Here is a 24650-nt window from a genome sequence, read left to right on the forward strand (position 1 = left end):
GTGTCGGGACCCTCCGCTGGCTTCTGCACATGCGCCGATGTGGCGCGCATGCGCAGAAGGCCGGCGAGCCCGGCAAATTCAAAATCTCCCTGTACCCAGCTGTCACAGATAGCCGAGTGCAGGGAGATATGACTGGGGACCGCTGTATGCGGTTTCCAGTCATATGATCACTGTTATCCATCAGATAACGGTGATCATATAAAGTTAAAAAGTAAAAAAAAAAAAGTTAAAAGTTAAAAAAAGTTTAAATAGTTAAAGTTTCATCTCCCCTTACGGATCGTATCCATAAGGGGGCATGAAATTACGTACCCAAGGTCCCGGATTTGCTCCCTGGTGGGATGTTGATCCGTGGACCTTACCCCAGCTTCTGCGCACGCGCCCGTCGCCAAAGTGGCGGACGCATGCGCAAAAGCTGTGGATTGCCAGCGTAATTTAAAATCTCCCTGCTCCTGGCTACAAAACTTAGCCGAGAGCCTGAAGATTTCACGGAGAGCCGCGGTGACCGGTTCCTGGTCACGTGTTCGCCGTTATCCAATGCATAATGGCGATCACGTAAAAGTAAAAAAAAGGTGAAGGTTCATCTCCCCTCACGGAAGCGATCGGTGAAAGGAGATGAAACTTTTTAACGGAGGCCTCCGTATTTGTACCCCAACGCGATCTTCTTCCGTGAACTTTCCCGGATTCTGCGCACGCGACCGCTGGCAAAACACCGGACACATTCGCAGGAGCCAGTGAGCCCAGGAAATTTTAAATCTCCTTGCTCCCAGTGACCAACGGTCGCTGAGTGCTTGGAGCAGTGACCGGTGGCCTCGTTGAGCGGTCCCCGGTCACGTGATAAATTAGCAATATAACATTAGGCCGGTCACGCATGACCGGAGAGGAATTACGGGTTCTGCATGCACTTGATCAGCGGTAATCCACGGATCAATCACATGCATTGGATTACACAATTCCCCCCTAATTAGCGGGTCGGAATTACAGAATCCACTCGCAGAAACAGAACACGGCATGCTATATTTTACTGCGGATATCCGCGACCTAGAGCCCATTGTGCTCTATGACCGCGGATATACTCGCAGCCCATGTGCAAACACATTGTGAACGGGCTGCGGGTACCTGGGTCATCTCTAAGCGACGGCGCGGGAAATATAAACAAAAAACAGTGTACTGCGCATGACCGCCTGTGTGAGTAGGCAGTTATGCGCAGTTCATTACGCGGCCATACGCAGGGTCACAGCTGGAATCTGCTGCGGGCCTCCGTAAGCGGATTCTGCATACGGCCATGAGAGCCCGGCGTTATTTGGATCGCTACCTGTAATCTGTAATTTACAAGAAGCCCCCCGAACGCTCGCCTTCATGCAGTTCCAGGAGCAGCTTGTTGAGCGCCTTCTGTGTGAGACCACAGCACCGCAGCAAGAGCGCCACTTTTTACACCCCATTCCTGCCGCTGAGGTCACGAAATACGCCCAAAAAAGCGAGAAGGGGGGGGGGATACCCGGTTTTCTTGCCCCATGTGCCCATCCCAACCAGCCTCCATAATTACCCCTGTTTTCGGACATAAAACGCAGTTTATATTAAAAATTGGGATGGCGGGTAGGGGATTATTTTTACGAAGTCAATTTTTTTTCCGTATAAGTGGGCAATGGGGCCTGGAATTTATTCAGTTGTACCCTGAAATCCAGTGGGCATTCCCTCCATTATGGGCCTAGCCATGTGTCCTGTAAGTAGATTAGGGCCACAATGCGTATGTTTCTGTACACGGGACAAACGGGGGTATCCATTTTGGGGTGAACGTCTTCATTCCTATGTACACTGTACAAAAAAAATTTTTTTAAATTGACACAATTGCCAAAAAAATGAAAATCATATTTTTTTCCTTCTGCTTGGCTTAGATTCATTCAAAAACTGAAGTTATAAAAGTCATCGTACCCCTAGATAAATTCGTTACGGGGTCTACTTTTCAAAATGGGGTCACTTGTGGGGGTTCTCCATCGTTTTGGTCACTCAATGGCTCTACAAGTGTGCAATAGGGCCTAAATCTCTTTCAAGCAAAATTTCTGTTCCGAAAGCCACCGGTTGCTCCTTTCATTTTGGGCCCCATTGTGCATACAGACGTAGTAATAGGGCCACAATGGGTATGTTTCTGAGCACGGGACAAACAGGGGTATCCATTTTGGGATGCAAGTCTTCATTCATTTATGTGCTGTACAAAAAAAACAGCTTTTAAAATGACAGAATTACCAAAAAAATGAAAATCGTATTTTTTTTCCTTCGGCTTGGCTTAGATTCATTCAAAAACTGTGAGGTGAAAAAAGTCATCGTATCCCTAGATAAATTCGTTAAGGGGTCTACTTTTCAAAATGGGGTCACTTGTGGGGGTTCTCCATCGTTTTGGTCATTCAATGGCTCTACAAGTGTGCAATAGGGCCTAAATCTCCTTCAAGCAAAATTTCTGTTCCGAAAGCCACCGGTTGCTCCTTTCATTTTGGGCCCCATTGTGTATACAGACGTAATATTAGGGCCACAATGGGTATGTTTCTGAGCACGGGACAAACAGGGGTGCAACTCCTCATTTTCATGTGTATTATAGAAAAAAGTCCTGTCTTTAAAATGACATATTTGCAAAAATATGAAATTTTAGTTTTTCTCTTCTAAATTGCATTGACTCCTGAAAAAAAACTGTGGGGTTAAAATACTAATGACACCCCTCAGTGAATACGTTAAGGGGTGTAGTTTTTAAAATGGGGTCACTTGTGGAGGTATCTATCATTTTGACTCCTATGAGCCTTTCCAATCTTGGATTGGTGTAGGAAAACAAAGTGTTCCTCAAAATGCTGAAAAGTAATGTTAAATTTGTACGTCTCCTAAATGGTTAAAAAAAAACCGAAAGTTTTTCCAATGTGCGCCCAAAATAAAGTAAACGGATGGAAATATATATCTTAGCAAAAGTTTCTATATTATGTTTGCACATATTTGAGATATTGCAGTTGGAAATGTGAAAAAAAATGACGATTTTTTCAAAATTTTCCCAATTTTGGTGCTTTTAATAAATAAACACAAATTCTATCGGTCTTTTTTTTCCGCCTAAATGAAGTACAACATGTGGCGAAAAAACAATCTCAGAATCGCTTGGATATGCAAAACCTTTCTGGTCTTTTTCCATGCTAAATTGACACGTGTCAGATTTGCAAAATTTGGCCTGGTCATTAAGGCGCAAACAGGCTTGGTCACTAAGGCCTCATGTCCACGGGGAAAATAAGATCCGCTGCAGATTCTCCATGTAGAATCTGCAGCGGGTCCCTCCTGCCCCGCGGACATGAGCGCTGAAAATAAGAATTTAAAAGCATTTACCTATCCGTAGCGGGCGGGGAAAGCCTTCTCTTCCTCACGGCCGGATCTTCTTTTCCGGCCGGCGGATGAATTCGTCACGCCGGCGGCACGTCACCGGCACGTCGGCAACGTGCCGCGCGCATGCGCCGGGCACATCCGCCGAGCCGAAGCAAGAAAGATCCGGCCGTGAGGAAGAGAAGGCTTTCCCCGCCCGCGCCGGATGAGTAATTCTTTTAAATTCCTATTTTAGGTCTCCCGCGGATCCGGACGGCTTCCATAGGCTTCAATAGAAGCCCGCGGGAGCCGTCCCCACGGGAGACCCGCACGAAAATGGAGCATGGTCCAGATTTTTTCATGCTCCATTTTTTTTAAAATCCCTTTTATTGACCATCCGCGGGTATTTATCTACCCGCGGGTGGTCAATGCATCCCTATGGGATGCGGATCCGCGTGCGGGAGATCCGCTGCGGATCTTAAATCATATTTTGCCTGTGGACATGAGGCCTAAGGGGTTAACTCCTGAAAAGAAACATGGGGTCAAAATACTCATGACCCCCTTCAGTGAATACATTTTTTTAAATGGAATAATTTGTGGGGGTATCTATCATTCTGTCACTTATGAGCTTTTGCAATCTTGGCTTAGTGTACGAAAAGAAAAATGTACCTCAAAATGTTAATAATTAATCTCCTAAATGGTTAAAAAAAACCTGAGGTTTTTAAATGTGCATCCAGAATAAAGTAAACAGATGGAATTATATATACTTCATTAAAAATTTGCACAGTATGTTTGCACATATTTTAGATATTGCAATTGGAAATGTGAAAAAGTAACAATTTTTTCAAAATGTTTTCAATTTTGGCACTTTTAATAAATACAGATAGTCCCCTACTTGCGAATGTTCGAGTTACGAACTTCGCAATATGCGAACAAATCTGGCCTGCACAGTATGATGTAATGCTATGGCATTACATCATTCTGTGCAGGGACCGGACAGGCTTCTATCAAGCCTGTCTGGTCAGATTGCGGGACGCTGTGTGGTTGCTAGTCAGCCAGGGGCCTTCTGAAAGGCCCTACGGCTGCCTATGCAGAGCGCCTATCAAGCCGTGCGCTTGATAGGCGCTCTGCATAGGCAGCCCTAGGGCCTTTCAGCAGGCCCCCGGCTGCCTATCAACCGCACAGCGTCTTGCGTTCTTGGCGTGAGAAACTGTAGGGGACCCCTGAACGTCGGGTGCCGGCTGTTTCTACTGAACGTTGGCTGCTTAAAATGAACGATGACCGATGAGCTTCATCGCTGATTTTTTATGCTGCATAAACGATCAGCGATGAAGCTCATCGCTCATCGTGCAGTTTAGATATCGGCCGTTCAGTAGTGAACAGCGGCTGTTCTATGTGAATGGAGGGGGGCAGGGAAGCGAGAGGAGTGAAATCTCCTGCACTACCCCGCCTCCTGCTGCCTGCTCTGTGAACCAGCCTGCTCTGCTAGCTCCCGGGCAGGAGCACGGGAGCGCGGGAACACAGGGACGAGTGTCAGGCATCATTTGCCCGACACTCGTTCTGTGTAAATGGGCCTTTACTTCGTTGCAGAAAGTTATCTTAACTCAAGCCATTAAAAAGCTATTGTTCTCTTATCTTAGCACAAGAAAAGCCTTTGTAATGCCATATTCAGATTTCTGATGAACTCACACAGAAAATCATTCACAGTGTTTTTTCATTCTGACTGATGATCCGAGTTTTAAAAATCGATGCCCCATTCTCATGAGAGTTTTATACGACAATGGAACATGTAATGTGCAGTGTCCTGCACAGCACATGTACAGAGTGTCTGTGCGCTGTACGATATAAGTTGCACCCAAGTTGCTCTCGTCGATGTGAAAGTGGCTCATCTGAGCTGTTAATCCTTTAAATGCTGCTGTCAATTCCAAGGAGATCGCACAGAGCCGTGCGGGTGCCATGGCAGCCAGGGGCCTTCTGAAAAAATTGCTGCATGTCCTTTTCTCAGAAGAAAATAGTACATGTAAAGTGCGGCAGCCCGCAAATCGGATAGTATATGGACGGCGTTTAGGAGGTACTGACATAAAAGTTTGGCTGTGTTCAAAATGCCCAAACTGTCTCGACTCTGTTGTAGAAACACACAACAGGACCCTCTTTATATATAATGTGACATTAAAACAATGCTTACCTGGCCACATCTGGGTTCTGTCTACAAAGGAGCAGCACTTGTTCTGTGTTGATAAATATGGCCCAGCATGGGAAACAAAAGAGCAACAAGATGAGAATGCCTCTCTGTAGTATTACTCCCACACGCTTCAAGTTTTTTCCTCCATAGGTCTAGGAGTTAACAGAAAGTAAATAACAAAAAAATCATTCTAAAGGCTCATGCATACACCAATGCCATAAATACAGGCCCTATATGGTGGTGCATGGAGTTCTTAGGGGTATCTATTACAAACCTAAAGGCACTACTTTTTGAAGCACCATCTTTTCCCATACAAGGAAAGGAAATGATAACTCTATAATATGGCATCTGATAGAGCATGCCAAGTTTTAGTTTAATGGGCCAATGTGAAATCTGTGGAAAAGAAAATACAAAAAACCTCTGCATGCATCCATGTAAATCAGCACTATATATCACATACCTGTACCATACAAATCTGTAATATGGCTGTGTGCTTTAGCCTTGAATGCCTTAAATATCATCCATGTGAATTACTAAATATGTACTGTACTTTTTCTGCTCCAATAGGTCACTTTTAAACTTTGATATAAATTTGTATCAATTTTTAACGAGTGTTTTAGGGCCTGTTCACATCACACTCGGCAATCCTGCTGTAGCATCCATTTGATTTTTTTCTTTCAGACAGATCCATTAATGTTTTCAAAGGGGCTTCAACCTTTACCTGCTCAGAATGTATCTCATACATCCTTGCAGAGAGTCACTTTATTATCGAAACGCATATAACTCCTTTCTGCAAATGGATGTCTCTATGGCTGGCTGTCCACGGGCGAGGTGTCATTGCGAGATCCACGGCGATAAATCACATAACTATGGAAAGCGCACCCTACTGCACACGAGTGGAAAATCATAGCGATTTTCCACTCGCGTCATTAAAATCGCGGCATGCCACGATTCTCTGCAGTGAGCCTATCATTAATATAGGCTCATCGCAAAGACCTTTTAGTGCTCCTCCCCCACGGCAGAACATCGCTAGCGATATTCCGTCGTGGCCGTGGACAGACGGCCTAACTCAGGTTGCACTGCAGAGAACGCTTTTTGGCTTTCGAAAAAAAGACTAATATAGCTTCTCTAGGTGTGACCTAGTCTGAGACAAGCAAGCTGAAGTGCAAGGAAGGGGGCTGTAGTGGACATATTGAAAGTTACAGGGAGATGAGAGATGAAGATCAACTCCCCCCCGTCTGACTGTGCAACTGTACATGACCCTAGGGGGTGGTAACATGGACTTTTACTGATGCTAGGAACTCCCTTAACAATAAGGGCTCAGTCAGACGGGCGTTTTTTCGCGCGATTTGCGGATCGCATGACGGATGCGCATCCGCAAATCGCGTGACCGGTGCGCGCAAGTCACCCGCAAATCGCCCGAAAATCTGCTCCTAGCCGCGTTTCATTAGAAACGGGCCGGAGCTGTCCAGCGCAGTGCATTCAATGGAGACGGCAATACAGCCGTCTCCATTGAAAGCAATGCGCTGCGGGCGAGCCCGGGATGAATTGTCGGTAAGGGCTTAAATATATAAGCCCTTACCTGCAATTCATCCTAAAATGTGTTAAAATTTTAAAAAATTGTATACTTACCTTCTGCCGGCAGCCGAAGCTCCGCGCGGCCATCCTGCAGTGGGTGTGAAGGGGGTGTGAGTCAGACCTGCCCCCTGATTGGCTCAGCGCTGAGCCAATCAGAGGCATGCCTCACTCACACCCATTCATGAATTCATGAATGGATGTGAGTCAGACCTGCCCCTAAGGCAGCAGTCACTCACCCATTCATGAATTCATGAATGGGTGTGTGAGTGTTTTCAGCCTCTGATTGGTCAGGGCTGTGACCAATCAGAGGCAGATCATTCAGCAGGCGGGGATTTTAAAGCCCCGCCGGCTGAATAGTGCCGAGAAGCAGTTCAGGAGAACTGACAGCGGCCGCGGCTGGACTCCGGCTGCAGCGGAAAGGTGAGTATACAATTTTTTTTTACTTTAACACATTTTAGGATGAATTGCAGGGAAGGGCTTATATATTTAACCCCTTCCCGACAATTCACCCCGCACACGCCGGCAGCCCATTGCTTTCAATGGAGCGGCTGTATTGCCGCTCCATTGAATTCAATGGGCAAACATCGTTCTTCTCTGCCAGAGCTGTTACAGATGATTTGTCTTCTATATGTTCTCAATGGGGTCGGTGCTGCTGCCGCCGGCCCCATTGAGCGCATATACAGAAGAGAACAGGAATCGCAGATCGCAGATAGGTGCGATCTGCGATTTTTTGTTCTATAATTTATCGGACGAGCGCATAAAAAGCGCTCATGTGTCCGATACCATTGCAAAGCAATGGTTTTAAAAAAATCGCCGGACGCATGCGCATGCGCAAATCGCGGCTAAAAACGCCCGTCTGACTAAGCCCTAAGCAAGCACACTTGTTCTGACTGTCACCTATGATAGTATTTTTTCCCTCAGAAAAGGAGAGAGAAGATGAGCATTTACCTATCTAATCACCCTTTTTTGCCTGCTTATCAACTCCACAGCCCAGACCTTTACTAGCGTTTGAATCATGGCATCAAATAGATTGCACAGATGATCCCACCATACACATACCTAAACATAATTTATACATTTTTACTGCCCTTTCCTGATCCTGACTATACTCAATCTTTAGTGCAAAATATGCTGACTATTTCTCTAGCGTTACATGCTACATTCATAGCGATAACAAATATCACCAGAGAGAAATGCCCAATGCATTTCTAATAGATTGAAAAGCTTTAAAGCAGTCAAAAAAGACATTTTAATCCACTGATGGTTACCATGATCTACTGTTTTGTACTAGTTCCATTTTAAAAAAACAACCGTAATATAAGTCTTCTTTCTGCCTATATTATGGACACAATACTTCAACTTAAGTTATGGTACTGTTGAACTATAGGAGATCTGGATGTGCGACCTCAGCGCATTACATTAGGTTTAGGGATTTACAGGGTTGCAATTTGTATAGGGGGTTTGCTTTTGTCTCACACGCCTGTGAATGTAAGACTTGAGGTATTATGAACTCCTTAAACAGTACAGTATTTGAAGAGTTGGCATTACCGTTTGATATAAAGTTGCCTAAAGATGGTTGTGTGCATAAGTTATTAAGTTCTATTTTAGAAATAGAATGCTGTGCTCTCTCAATAAATTTTGGTAGCCTAGTAGCTATTTTCGGTGTGCAGTACATTATATGACCTAGTTTTTTTGTTTGTTCACACAGATGCTTGTGGTATCTAATATAAATAAGCCTACATGCTTTTTCCTGCACCACTGTTTGACCAGTTTGCCTCACCTTAGGAGGATGATTTTGGTGTCATTGGATTCCTTAGATCCTCATCACCGCTGTGAAATCCCAAAATTTAAGGCAAATGCATTCAGTGACCTATCCGGCCCCATCAAAGTTTCCCATGTTAAGTTTAATGGCGAGAGCCGTTATCAAGATTCAGGTGTTGCTAGGCGACGTTCATATTCTCGTGGCATCTCTCTCCCTCATGACTATGAATGTCCGTGCTGGCTGCAGCGGCGGAGGGAGAGACTGAAGACCCAATGGCGGAGGGAGAGATTGAAGACCCAGCGGTGGAGGGAGAGACTGAAGACCCAGCAGCGGAGGGAGAGACTGAAGACCCAGTATGACAATGACACTCTCACTGACATGTAGAGAGAGAAACGAAATGGAGATGGGGGAGAGAAACAGCATTGAGAGGGAGGAAGAGGGTGAAGAGAGAGAAGCAGCATGGAGGGAGATGGTGGAAGAGAGAAGCGGCATAGAGGCTGGGGGAGAGAAGAGGCATGGAGAGGTGGGAAGAGAAGCGGCATGGAGAGGGGGGAGAAAGAAGCGGCATGGTCAGGTAGGGAGAGAAGCAGCATGGTGAGGGGGAGAGAAGCAGTATGCAGAGGGCTGTGAGAGAGAGGGGAGAAAGAAGCTTAGAGAGGATGAGGGGAGGAGAGATAAGTAGCATAAAGTTGGGGGGGAGAGAAGCAGCATGGAGAGGGAGAAGGAGAGAAGAAATATGGAGAGAGTGGAAAAGAGAAGCGGCATGGAGAGGGTGGAAGAGAGAAACGGCATGGAGGGAGAGGATGGAAGAGAGAAGCAGCATGGAGGGAGAGGGTAGAAGAGAGAAGCGGCATGGACAGAGAGGGTGGGAGAGAAGTGGCATTGAGGGAGAGGGGGAAGAGAGAAACGGCATGAAGAGGGAGAGGGTGGAAGAGAAAAACGGCATGAAGAGGGAGAGGGTGGAAGAGATAAACGGCATGGAGGGAGAAGGTGGAAGAGAGAAGCGGCATGGAGGGAGAAGGTGGAAGAGAGAAACGGCATGCAGGGAGAGGGTGGAAGAGAGAAACGGCATGGAGGGACAGGATGGAAGAGAAAAGCGGCATGGAGGGAGGGTGTGAAAGAGAGAAGTCTAAAGAGGAGGGAAAGAAGAGGCATAGAGAGAACTGGGAGTAGAAGTTTCATGGAGAGAGGGGAGAGAGAAGCGGCAGGGAGAGGGAGGAGAGAATCGGTATGGAGAAGGTAATTATAGAGGTGGAGAAAGAAGCTTAGAGCGAAAAAGGGGAGAAGAGAGAAGCATGGAGTCGGGGGGGGGGGGAGAGAAGCGGCATGAGAGGATGGAAGAGAGAAGCAGCATGGAGAGGGTGGAAGAGAGAAGCGGCATTAAGAGGGAGAGGGTGAAAGAGAGAAGCGGCATGGAGGGAGAGGGTGGAAGAGAGAAGCAGCATGGAGGAAGAGTGTGGAAGAAAGAAGCAACAGGGAGGGCTAGGGTGGAAGAGAGAAGCGGCATGGAGGAACAGGGTCAAAGAGTGAAGTGGTCTGGAGGGGGAGAGAGAAGAGGCATGGAGAGGTGGGGACAGAAGTAGCATGGAGAGGGGAGAGAGAGAAGCAGCATGGTGAGGGGGGATGGAGAAGCGGCATGGTGAGGGAGGGCAGAGAAGCGGAATGGTGAGGGTTGAGAGGGAGGGGGAGAAAGAAGCAGCTAAGAGAGAAAAGGGAGGAGAGAGAAGTGGCATGGAGAGAGAGGGTGGAAGAGACAAGCGGCATGGAGAGAGGGGGGGGGAGTCATGTCTCAGTCAGCGCACTGTCAAATATTTGCCAGCACACCTTTGTTTCTGTAGGTTTTATTCTGTCAAGCCAGGGTTAACATCTCCTGTGTGTACTAGTCCAGGTTAATTAGTCCTGCAACTGTTAGCGAGATGTGGCTGGTGATTGACATTGTTATCAGCCAATTGGCTTCTCCCTCTTCCCTATATAATCTTGCTCTTCCTGGCTGGGAGTTGTGAATTATGTTTCAGTGTTCCCTGAGCTGTCAGTCTGACTCCTGTGTTCGGGTTTGTTCCGTTTGTGTCTATTGTCTGTCTTGCATTTGATTGCTGTCAGTTCTGCATAGTTCCGTGTACTACCTCTTCAGGGATAGTCAGGCCAGTGCAGGGCCGCCTTTATCAAGGCGATTGCCCCGCTTATAGGTAGGGTCCTGCCATCCCCCCTGCCACCTAGGGTCATTCTCCCTATCTGTGTTCTGAGTGACAGCTCTGTCCTTTAGCTCACTTCCTTTGTCCGTTCTGCATCTAGCTACCTATATAAGCTAGTCTACACGTCTGTTCTGACTGCCCCTCATACCCTGTTCCTGTTGGCAGTCCAGGATGAACATAACAGGGGGAGAGAGTAGTCTGGAGATGGGGGAGGAGAAGTGGCATGGAGAAAGGGGGAAAGAAGCAGCATGGAGAAAGGGGGAAAGAAGCAGCATGGGGAGAGAGAGGGGGAGAGACAAGCAGCATGGAGGGGGGAGACACAAGCAGTATGGAGGGGGGAGAGACAAGCGGCATAGAGGTGGGAGAGACAGGCAGCATGGAGGTGGGAGAGACAAGCGGCATTGAGGTGGGAGAGACAAGCGGCATGGAGGTGGGAGAGACAAGCGGCATGGAGGTGGGAGAGACAAGCGGCATGGAGGTGGGAGAGACAAGCGGCATGGAGGTGGGAGAGACAAGCGGCATGGAGAGGGGGGGAGACAGAAGCTGCATGGAAAGGGAGACAGAAGCGGCATAGAGAGAGGGGGAGACAGAAGCGGCATGGAGAGAGTGGGAGACAGAAGCGGCATGGAGAGGAAGGGAGACAGAAGCGGCATGAAGAGGAAGGGAGACAGAAGCGGCATGGAGAGGTGGGGGAGACGGAAGCGGCATTGGCATGGGGTGGGGGAGACGAAAGCGGCATTGGCATGGAGAGACGGAAGCAGCAGGGAGAGAGAGAGTGGGGGAGAGGGAAGCAAGATAGAGAGAGAGGGGGAGATTCACAACAACCATTCTTCCAAACATTTTATATTCGCGTAGCTTAAATTTAAAAAATCTGTTTCACAACTACAATCTCTCATATTCAATAGTTGCAGTAATAAATGCTTACTATTAATTAGTGATTCTAGTTGTGCTAAACTGCCTTCTGTTATTCTATGGATTATTTTGCCAGGCCTAACCCATGTCGGTATAAATACAGTATGCACTGTAAGTAACAATGGCTCTGCATTCGGTCGCCTGCACGCGGCGATCCCAGTGTACCTGTTCGCCGTCTTCATATCTGTGTTGCAGATGTGCCAGACGACACGCCAGCGCACAGGCACAGTACAGATAATGCTGCGCCGTCGCCTAGCAACGACGATGGGTCGCGAAGCGGGCAGCTTCCACTGACTTCAATGGAAGCCGTCCACATGGTAGCTGCACAGAATTGCAGCATGCTGTGATTTCTCCCCCTTCGTGAGCTGAAAATCGCAATCGATTTCCGCTCGTGGGCAGGAAATCACGTTTTGCCATTGCATGCTATAGGCGGCACTTGCTGCAGAATTCGAAGGCGGAAGCCCGCCCCGGATCCGCAGTGCAAATCCGCCCGTGTGCAGCCAGCTGCCTCTCTTGTTGGGCTGCAGATTAAACAAATAACCTATGTGTTTGAATTATCTTGAAATCATACAGGTGGGTTTCCCGCCTGTGTGCAATCCAAATATTTCACAGGAAGCACACAAAAGCATTATAGCTATTCACGTGTTTGTTTTTTTCATATAGACCAATGGGCGATAGTTACGCTAGAGAATATCTGAACATCGCAGCCCATTCAATCAGCAGATGAGCATTAGTCCCAGATGGTGGATTTCCTAAGCACAGGCAATACATTTTTTAAAAGCTGGATAAGCCCTCTTTAACACCTTAAAAAAAAAAGGGAAAAAAGTTTTTAAAAAACTTGATCATTTGACAACAGATACAAATGAACACAAACTAATACAACAAATATGTCACAAAAATTTACTTCTGTTCTTCTGTAAAAAGTCTGTTTTTTAAGACTAAAAAAGAAGTAAAAAAGGATGTTTCAGCAAGATGCAAAGGCGCGTTGTGAATATAACATTACTGTCAAACATAATGATTACCATTCGCTGCTAGTATTATCATCAGCTGACCACACGTTAAAAAGTCATGCAGTAATGTGACTGTATTGATAAAATCATGTGCCCAGGCATGTGAAAGACAATAAAAACTATCAGCTCTACAGCTTGAGATGAAGTTCCGTTTCTGATCCCCTGAAGATACAGTATTCTGTGTAGTGAAAACAGGCTCCATTGTTGAGAGCAGATGAATGCATGTAGAGATACTTTGTATTCGTAGTCATATGATTTGTCAGTGACGTCACTAAAACACAAGTATGAAACACAACAACCACTTCCTGTGTGCCATTTAACAGGATGTCAATTCTATTGCCAGCAAAAAAAAATGTAAGCTTGCAAACTGTATTGCATTTTGTTTTCATAATAAATGAGTATGTAATGAAAGTGTTTTATTTACAGGTACTTACCTTTGAAATACAAACAGGCCAAAACAAAAGCCTAGCATGCACTCTTAATGCTAAATATTATTCCTAACTAAAGAAAATTATTTCAAGATGGATCTTTAACTCGTAGAAGGAAGCAGAGTTAAAATATCAGTCAATGGCAACTAAGGGTACGAACATTACAAGGCTTTACAGGGAACCTGTCATGTACTTTGTGCTGCCCTCACTTTGGGCAACATAAAGTAGTGGTAGACATGCTGATTGCAGCTGTCCGTCACATATGGGGTAATGTGTAATGGTTTAATGGACCTACAGGTTGTTCCTGCAATTCCTAGCAAGACATGAGTGCAGTTTATCAGTTTATTCGTGGGTGCTGATGGCACGGCCCACATGTCCTAATTGACAGCCTTCTAGCTTTTAAAGGCTCCTTCACACTGGCAAGGGGGATATTGGGCCTGAATGACAATTCATGTGTCCTTTGCTTATAAAAATATATATAAAAACAAAACTTTACAAGTCCTGTGGTCTGGCTACAAGCATAAATTGCCGGTTGATAAATTACAGACTCATGGTAACTGATACTGTAGTTATTTTGTTGGCAGTTTATGTTTTACCTATTTATCTGCTATTAAATAATTATTTGAGCCAATTAGATTACCGTGTATGACAACATATTAACATCCATTGTTTTATAGGCCTCTGGAGTGTCTGAAATATAATACTAAATCGTACAACTTATTTATAAATATGTTGCTAATTCAGGGACATGTTATACAAACGGCTGCACTGATACATGGCTGTATAATACTGTACTGGCAAATATAAACAATTCTTAACACTAAGGGCTCTTTCACACGAGTCTTTTCCGCAGGCATATGTCCTGCGCAGTTAGCACACAGCAGTATGCAATGCATTGTACTGCTGCATGCTAACAAATCCCCATACACTATCTTGGCGTGTATTCACGTGTAATACACGCCAAGATAGAGCATGTTGTGTTCTTTTTTGCGCATGTACTGTGCGTGAGAGGCACCGTTGAAAGTAATATAACGTTTATTACACATGCAAAATGTAAGCGTAATACGCAGTAAAAAACGCTAGTGTGATAGAGCCCTAAGTATAAGGAATATCTTAACACTAAGCAAAGGCTTGAAGTTGTTGGGCCAAACTACAGAATCTGTTTTTCAACATCACATGCCACTTATAGAACTGCTGTGCTTTTGTGTGGCAGAGAGGCCTTTTCGAACATATTGGGTACCAGGCCACAGGGTGACTGCACCTTCTTCACACTATATCTACACCACTGCCATAGATCAGTCATACATACCTGAGACATGAGGGTATCGCAAGCAGAGGCTAAACCAGAGCCCACAGATATACCGGAAACATTTATAACCTGTTAAGAGATTATAAAGCTAATTAAACCTAACAACATCTTCTATTTCTATAGCGATAATACCATTCTGAAATAACAGAGCTGTTATAAGCATTATCACAATGTGTGTAGGCCCAATGTAGAATAAAGGTAACTTTAGAAATGTAGCCATTTAGGGAAAAGAAAGAAGTAAAGCAGAATAAATAAATGTCTCAAATCATTGAGGTCTACAGGTCTATACTTTATTGTTAGTCTCATTTCAAATACTCAGGAGACTTGAAGTAAATGTTCCCATAAGAATGAAAGAGTCAAGGGTCAATAGAAGATGTCCATAGATGTCCTGGGTTAGTATAACTTTTTTTTACTTGGGGAGTAAATATTTAAAGTGGACAGTGTTAGCCTTTCATCATCCTACGTGTAAATATTATAGTTCCCCTTAATGACTGGATTATTTTGCACCTTAATGACCATGGATTTATTTTAGCTTTTTCAACATTGCATTCCAAGAACTACAACATATTTATTTTTTCATTGCCATGGCTCTATCTCTGTAGGAATTGTTCCTCTTTAACCACTTTTTCTGTACAAGCTAGACAGAGAGGGTTCTTACACATAAGATAGCATATCTGAACCTGGATTGTTTGCTTTGTTTTTGTTGCAGAATGGTAGCCACCCAGAACAAAGGGAAGAAGGCAATAACTATGTAGCCCATCAAAAACATAACCACCCCCTACCAAATAAACACTTAGTGGACCAGGGTTAGTGCTGTGCTCTACAGACCCAGAGTGGGAGAATGACCCATTTCCTTTAATCATGGTAAGGGACTGAGAGTTCCTACCATAGATCTCCTGTCAGAGCTGCATTTTAATCTGCACACTTTTTTCCTTGTCTAATTGTAGGAAAATCTTAATGGAGTCCACCTCCTATTTGTGCGAATCTCCCCCTCCATTGATCCTTTGTTAACACAAGCATTCAGACACCGCAACCAGAGGCAGGTCATCTTGCACAACTAGAAGCACATCAGTGCTCAGCCAGAAGTCAGTTAGGAGCGTCCGAAATGAGCTAGAAACCATATGGGTCCAGGCACAAAGGGGCAGGCTGACTAGAGCGCTCAGAGAGGACCAGAGCCACCCGAGTAGCCACTCCAGTGTAAGCCAGATGTTGCAGAAGGAGCAGGATGGTCCTGAGTCTCAATGAGACAGGAGCAGCAATTTGAGAAAGAGAGCCAAACTGATGACCTCAACTGCCCAGTGATAGTTTTAGACAAAGACCTGCAACTAGTTATGGAGCTCTGCATTAGCAACCTCTTCTATGCCTGGAGGAATAGGGAAGTTAAAACACTAGCTACAAAAGGAAAAACAAAAGCAAGAATTGCTGTGTAATACCTTAACCCCTTAGTAACCAAGCATGTTTGCGCCTTAAGGGCTCAGTCAGATGGGCATTTTTTTGCTGCGCATGTTTTTTGCGTTTGCGATTCGCATCTATGCTTTTCAATGGCAGCGGTCATTTGTCCGATTTTTACATGCGCAAAAAATTCTGCAATTTAATTGCGTATGTATTGCAGGTATATCCGCGACCATAGAACCCATTGTGCACTATGTTGTGGATATTCGCGGTAAAATAGAACATGCCACATTCTGTTTTCTGCAAGAGGATTACGTAATTCTGAACCAGAGCGGAAGGAGATTTTAAAATTCTTGGGCCCTTCCCGCCTTCTGCGCCTGCATCCGCCATTTGCCGCAAATGCGCAGAAGCCGGGGAAGGCCCGTGGATAAATACACCGTTGGGGAAAACTGCTTGAGGGCTTAGGTAAGTAATTTCACCTCCCCTCACAGATTAGGGAGGCGCAACTTTAATTTTTTTTTATCTTTTACATGGTTAACGGCGATCACGTGACCAGGAACTGCATACTGCGGCCCCCCATGAAATCTCCAGACTCTTAGCTACCTTTGGTAGCCAGGAGCATGGAGATTTTAATTTCTTGGGTCCTCTGCAGCTTCTTCGCATGCGTACACCATTTTGCTGACGGGCGCATGTACAGAAGACGGGGGAAAGGTCCGCGGATAAAGATCACGTCGGGGAACAAATCCGGGCGCCTTAGGTAAGTAGTTTTATCTCCCGTCGTGGATACGATCCATGAGGGGAGGTGAAACTTTAACTTTTTTAACTTTACATGATTGCTGTTATCCATTGGATAACAGCGATGACGTGATCGGGGACTGCATTCCGCATTCATAGGAGCCTGAGTTACAAGGGAAATCCTGTGCCAGAGGATTCTGGTGGTCACGTGACCACTGGCTCGCCTGGTGGAAGTTACACTTCCACTTTCATTTCCTAGTACATAGTGCTCATTGAGCGCTTTTGACTAGGGAAAGGAGAGGGCAGAAGTGGTTAAAAACCACTGCTCCCTTCTCCTTCAGGATCTCAGTTGTGATTAACAGCTGAGAACCTGACCTGGTCTTCCTTGATTGCATTAGCAGAGGCTTTAATCCCCTATTGTATTTCTGCGATTGGGCGAGATTAAAACCCAGGGCCAAGTGCCGTAAATTTACAGCACTTGGTTCTTAAGGGGATAAATATATTCATTAAATTATACATTATATCATAATTAAAAAAAAAAATGTCATCAATGTGTTATCCATGGTCATAAACTCATAATCTATAATCCCCAAAGCACTTTGAAGTATCAATAGTATAATTCATGCATTTACAGGAAGGTGGCAATGGAGCAAATTGTGACAAATTATCAAATTAGCACATAAGAGATGACACAAAAAGACAACCATTTTAAGTTAAATCAATAATAAATGTTTGGTTTTATGACAATCTAGTTGAACTATAGTACTGATACTTACAGCGGCAGCTAGTGTTACAGAGTCTAGTTCAATCTTGCCCAAATGACCACAGAATATGGAGCTCACAATGTTAATTAGGAATACCATTATTTGTGAGAGAAACTAGAAAAAATTAAAAACAAAGAAGCAGTATGATTGTGACTTATAATACAAATATACCAAGACTATTTATAGGGGAGCACCTCCTCTTCCTATCCCACTGAAGCATACAAGCTGGGGTCTGACGCAAGTGCTTTTTCTGGTGGTGTACAAAAGTCTCAAGAATATAGACAAGTCAGTAATGCAAGACAATTTTTTATCAGTTATGAGAGAAGCCATAGTGTTTGCTGTATACCATCTTGTTCCCCACTCTATTTTGTAACTTACTCTTCACATGTATTCAGATATTTTGGCACAAGAACAGGATAATCACAAAGAACAGCTGCAATTGACCTTTGCCCACAAAAGTGGGTACACAGGGTGGACACAGTGTGATTAAAGATGGGTTTTGTTTTAGAACTGTACTCATGCTGTATGATCAGTCCACTTAGCAAATGGTACAACAAATGATAAAGTGTTATATATATTTAACTATGTATGCCTTAACTAAGCTCGGGTAATTCATTAAGGGGATTTTTTTCATTAAAAAAATAAATTCTATACTCACGTAGTTCTTCCCCATCAGTCTCCTTACCATATCTTTTCATCGCTGAGCTTCTGCAGTGCCCTAGGGTCACCTCACCTCACGCCGACTTGTTATGAAGGCTGCATTCCTCGCATTCCTTCCGGCTGGGTCAGTGAAGGTCAGGTCCCTGTGTTGTAGCGTTCACTACCAAGAAAGGAATTCTGATCTATTGCCGAGACAGTTTGCATGAACAGTCTCTGAAGTAGATCAGCACTCCCCCTGCTGGCCTGTGAACTGTGACGTAATGTACATTGGCAGGCAAAAAGAAGACTGTCTGTGAATGTACGTAACATCACAGGACGGAGAGGAATCAGACAGCAGGAGGTGAGGTGACCCCCCTGACTGCAGGAGACAAGAGAAGATAGGTGAGGTAAAGATCTCATAAGTAGGCTGACAGGGGAGGAATAGGCAAGTATAACATTTAATTTTTTTTTTTAATCACAGAACCCCTTTAATCATTGCCAAACTCTGTCAGCATGCAAGCTAGGAATGCTTATGGATTACCAATTAATAAAACAGTTAGTAAACAGCTATGACCAGAGAGGATTTCTACTTGAAGACTGATGTCACTACACATGCTAAGTATTAGTAACCAATAATAAAGAATAGTAACAAGTTTTGCATATGTATAAGTCAGGTGCCCTCTAGCCTCGCTTTCAATGTATTTGTCTAAAAGGACTATAAATACTTCTGCTTGTTAACAAATAAACAGAATCAGTTCTGATTACATGACTACTGTGCGACATGCCAGTGATTCTCCGAGCAGCTCATACTTAACCATTAATTTGTAACACAAGAATATACCTGTAGTGCTCCATTGCACTAACACAGTTATCATACCCAACAAAAAGAAGTTTAGGAAAACAATGTTGTGTATGCATGTGGTGGTGCAACTCATTCATCAAATGACAGGCTCTTGAAAACAGGATAATAACTGACTCCACTTTATTTTACATAAAAAACAGCACATTGCTGGTTTTTATGTTATATGCTGACTCCTGTCTACTACTGAAAGCAACTACAATGTGCATGTGTAGTCAGACAGCTGTATGTGTGCATCAATTACCTGGGGAGAAGATGGCACAAGGATGCATTATGATAGGAAAGCAAACTGGCAGAAGCAGTGCGATGCTCTGGGCAATTTCATGTTGGGAAGACATAGGTCCTGGCATACTTTGGCAGATACCACCTACCTAAACACTGTGGCAAACCAAGTACATCCTTTGATGGTAACAATATTCCCTAAGGTCAGTGGCCTCTTTCAGCAGGGTAATCTGTCCTGCCCCCCCCCTGTCACTCTTGACTCCACCAGGACTTCCTAGTGGCGTCAAGATACACTAAGGCTGCCTGTCCACGGGTGGGTTTTCATTGTGTTCCCTGCAGCGATAATTCGGCCACTGGGAACGCAGTGAAAGCTCTCTATAGAGTTGCTATGGAAAGCACTCCCCCCCCCCTGTCCACTGCGATTCTCCGCTTGCGGCCGGCAAATCGCAGCATGCTGCGATTTGCCGCGATTCTCTGCAGTCAGCCTATCTGTCAGATAGGCTGAACGGCGGAGATTTGTGTGCCAGCTCCTGCTCCCAGGCAGCGGCGGAGATCCACCGCAGGACACCGCAACGCCTGTGGACAGGCAGCCTAATACCCGCTGCATGTATATTCAAAAGCTGGTATTGTCCTTTGATTTAAAAAAAATTAGGAAACACAGAATTTTAAAAAATTACAGCAACATTAAATGTCTCTGGAATTCTCCACTTAAAGGAGTATTCTCATCTCAGCTTTTCATAGCCAAGATGGGAAACAGCTGCCATAACTACCGGCCAGAGCCTATGGAAAGAGACTAGTCCTTAGCGCAGCTCTGTTTCCGTAGCTCCCCTTGAAGTGAATGGGAGCTACGAAAATAATGTAGCACTAGTTACCCCGAGTTATGGAAACAGTGTGACATGTTGTGCTATGCTGTTTCCGTAGTAACCATTTACTTAAATAAGCGCTTCGGAAACAGTGCTGCACTAAGTACTTGTCTCTTTCCGACAGGTGGTTGGAACCGAGCTTTTGGGTTGTCTAATCTCGGCCATGAAGAACCCTTTAAATATCAATTGTGGGAAATTATATCACCAAAAAATAGTTGACAAATGCTTGATCGATGGGCGCTTCACCAATGGGGCACCCACTGATCACTGAAATAGGGGGTCCTGAAGTCCCCGCTTCCTCCTCATTACATCCCATCTGCAGTGAGGAGCAGCTTGACGGGAGCAGCGGTTGAGCATGCATAGTGCCGCTATCTCCAGCAGTCCCATTCAAATGAACAGGGACCCCTGTTGTAGTGATCATGGGGATCCCAGCAGTGAGCTGTCCAGCAATCAGACATTTATCACCTATTCCATGGATGGGTGAAAAATGTGAATTGCGGGACAACTCGTTTAAAGGGGATAGAGCTGCAGTACCAGGCATATCCACAACTGCTGGGGGGCCGCAGCCACTTAATTCTGCTGATACAAATGAATCAAACTTCTACGGATCAAATATTGATTGTTTATCCTAAAGACAGGCCGTAACTATTTAAGGACTCAGCACTGGAGGACATCTAGAGGCACTGCAGAGGATGCCTGGGCGACCTTTGCCTGAAGTTTGCTAGTACCCACATGTTGAGCACCGAAGTTAGTTCTTGGTTCTGTAACCCTACCTATATAGTAGGTTTGGTTCTTGGATCTTCTTCATTAATACTGGCCAATAATTGTTATGATCACCCATAAATGAAGAAATTGTGACAATAATTGGCCAGTATAAATGGGCACCTACCGTAATAGGGTGCATTCAGTCTGAGTGTCTAGGACAGCGCACGTGGTAAATATGGCCCTGGTCCCAGAAAACTCCTTTAAAAGGTCATGATCTTATATATGCGGTAGTTGGTAGGTTTTCATAATCCAGTGTCTTGGTGATCGTGGACTCCTCTATGAAAAGACAGGTCGGCTCTACTGCAGTAGCACTGGCTGCCTCTGTGCCATGTGCAGATATAGCAAGCATTAATGTGATATTCAAAGACAATGCGTTAGGGCGGTTTCACACTTGTGCTGCGGACTCCATTTTTCTGCTCCATTACGATGTAACCAAACAGCGCTAGGCAGACCCTATAGACTACAATGGCGTCCACCCAGCTGCCCAATGTTTAGGACGGAAGAAAAAGCATTTGCGATGGAACCTCCGGACAGACGTTCAGACACAGATGTGAAACCACCCTTTAATTGACAATGTATCAGCCATGTGAACGTTTACTACATCTCTACGTCCTTGTATCATGTCATATTGCATTATGTAATATTGCATCGTGTCATATTGCATCGTGTCATATTGTATTGTGTCATATTGCGTCATCTCATATTGCATCAGGTCATACTGTATCGTGTCATATAGTATCATGTCATATAGTATCGTGTCATATTGTTTTGTGTCATACTGTATCGTGTCATACTGTATCGAGTCATATTGTATCGTGTCATATTGTTACATGTCATATTGTATCGTGCCATATTGCATCATGTAATATTGTATCGTGTCATATTGTATCGTGTATCATGTATCGTGTCATATTATATCATGACATATTGTATCATGTAATATTGTATCGTGTCATATTATATTGTGTCATATTGCATCATGTAATATTGTATCGTGTCATAATGTATCGTGTCATACTGTATCGTGTCATATTATATCATGTCATATTGTATCATGTAATATTGTATCGTGTCATATTGTATCGTGTCATACTGTATCATGTCATATTGTATCATGTCTTATTGCATCATGTAATATTGTATCGTGTCATACTTTATCGTGTCATATTGCATCATGCAATATTGTATCGTGCCATATTGTATCATGTCATATTGTATCGTATCATATTGTATTATGTAATATTATATCGTGTCATATTGTATCATGTCATATTATATCATGTAATATTGTATCGTGTCATATTGTTTCATGTCATATTGAGCACATACATGTCAACATCAATATTTATGTTAGTACCTAACTTGTCATTCTATAGTGAGAGATGAATGTTGGCATTGTATCCATAACATCATTCACACATCAGCAGTCTACCCAGGTTCTGTCCAGCTTCTTCCCATTGTATCATGTAGTATTGTATCGTGTCATATTGTATTATGTGATATTGTATTGTGTCATATTATATCATGTAATATTGTATCGTATCATATTGTATTATGTAATATTATATCGTGTCATATTGTATCATGTCATATTGAGCACATAAATGTCAACATCAATATTTATGTTAGTACCTAACTTGTCATTCTGTAGTGAGAGATGAATGTTGGCATTGTTTCTATAACATCATTCACACATCAGCAGTCTACCCGGGTTCTGTCCAGCTTCTTCCCATTGTATCATGTAATATTGTATCGTGTCATATTGTATCGTGTCATATTATATCATGTCATATTGTATCATGTAATATTGTATAGTGTCATACTGTATTGTGTCATATTATATTGTATCATATTGCATCATGTAATATTGTATCGTGCCATATTGTATCATGTCATATTGTATCGTGTCATATTATATCGTGTCATATTGCATCATGTAATATTGTATCGTGTCATATTGTATTTTGTCATATTGTATCGTGTATCATGTATCGTGTCATATTATGTCATATTGTATCATGTAATATTGTATCGTGTCATACTGTATTGTGTCATATTATATTGTAACATATTGTATCATGTAATATTGTATCGTGTCATATTATATTGTGTCATATTGCATCATGTAATATTGTATCGTGTCATAATGTATCGTGTCATACTGTATCGTGTCATATTATATCATGTCATATTGTATCATGTAATATTGTATCGTGTCATATTGTATCGTGTCATACTGTATCATGTCATATTGTATCATGTCTTATTGCATCATGTAATATTGTATCGTGTCATACTTTATCGTGTCATATTGCATCATGCAATATTGTATCGTGCCATATTGTATCATGTCATATTGTATCGTATCATATTGTATTATGTAATATTATATCGTGCCATATTGTATCATGTCATATTGTATCGTGTCATATTATATCGTGTCATATTGTATCATGTCATATTGTATTATGTAATATTGTATTGTGTCATATTGTATTATGTAACATTGTATTGTGTCATATTATATTGTGTCATTTTGTATTGTGTCATATTGTATCATGTAATATTGTATCGTGCCATATTGTATCATGTCATATTGTATCGTGTCATATTGTATTGTGTCATACTGTATTGTGTCATATTGTATCGTGTCATATTGTATCACGTAATATTGTATCATGTCTTATTGCATCATGTAATATTGTATCGTGTCATACTGTATCGAGTCATATTGCATCATGCAATATTGTATCGTGCCATATTGTATCATGTCATATTCTATCGTATCATATTGTATTATGTAATATTATATCGTGTCATATTGTATCATGTCATATTATATCATGTAATATTGTATCGTGTCATATTGTTTCATGTCATATTGAGCACATACATGTCAACATCAATATTTATGTTAGTACCTAACTTGTCATTCTATAGTGAGAGATGAATGTTGGCATTGTATCCATAACATCATTCACACATCAGCAGTCTACCCAGGTTCTGTCCAGCTTCTTCCCATTGTATCATGTAGTATTGTATCGTGTCATATTGTATTATGTGATATTGTATTGTGTCATATTATATCATGTAATATTGTATCGTATCATATTGTATTATATAATATTATATCGTGTCATATTGTATCATGTCATATTGAGCACATAAATGTCAACATCAATATTTATGTTAGTACCTAACTTGTCATTCTGTAGTGAGAGATGAATGTTGGCATTGTTTCTATAACATCATTCACACATCAGCAGTCTACCCGGGTTCTGTCCAGCTTCTTCCCATTGTATCATGTAATATTGTATCGTGTCATATTGTATCGTGTCATATTATATCATGTCATATTGTATCATGTAATATTGTATAGTGTCATACTGTATTGTGTCATATTATATTGTATCATATTGCATCATGTAATATTGTATCGTGCCATATTGTATCATGTCATATTGTATCGTGTCATATTATATCGTGTCATATTGCATCATGTAATATTGTATCGTGTCATATTGTATTGTGTCATATTGTATCGTGTATCATGTATCGTGTCATATTATGTCATATTGTATCATGTAATATTGTATCGTGTCATACTGTATTGTGTCATATTATATTGTATCATATTGCATCATGTAATATTGTATCGTGCCATATTGTATCATGTCATATTGTATCGTGTCATATTATATCGTGTCATATTGT

General features: G+C 43.1%; 1 protein-coding gene across 1 annotated transcript in view; it reads right to left on the reverse strand.

The window, feature by feature from the left end:
* Positions 1–24650, reverse strand: part of LOC136576576 (multidrug and toxin extrusion protein 2-like) — a 58201-nt gene that overhangs the window by 30970 nt on the left and 2581 nt on the right. Inside the window, exons 2-4 of the mRNA XM_066575970.1 lie at positions 17601–17702; positions 14698–14766; positions 5510–5658 (exon numbers count right to left, since the gene is read on the reverse strand). Of these exons, the coding sequence (XP_066432067.1) occupies positions 5510–5658; positions 14698–14766; positions 17601–17702 (320 nt within the window). The remainder of the gene's footprint in view (positions 1–5509; positions 5659–14697; positions 14767–17600; positions 17703–24650) is intronic.

The sequence above is a fragment of the Eleutherodactylus coqui genome, chromosome 1 (assembly GCF_035609145.1).
Source record: "Eleutherodactylus coqui strain aEleCoq1 chromosome 1, aEleCoq1.hap1, whole genome shotgun sequence".
NCBI classification, from domain to species: Eukaryota; Metazoa; Chordata; class Amphibia; order Anura; family Eleutherodactylidae; genus Eleutherodactylus; species Eleutherodactylus coqui.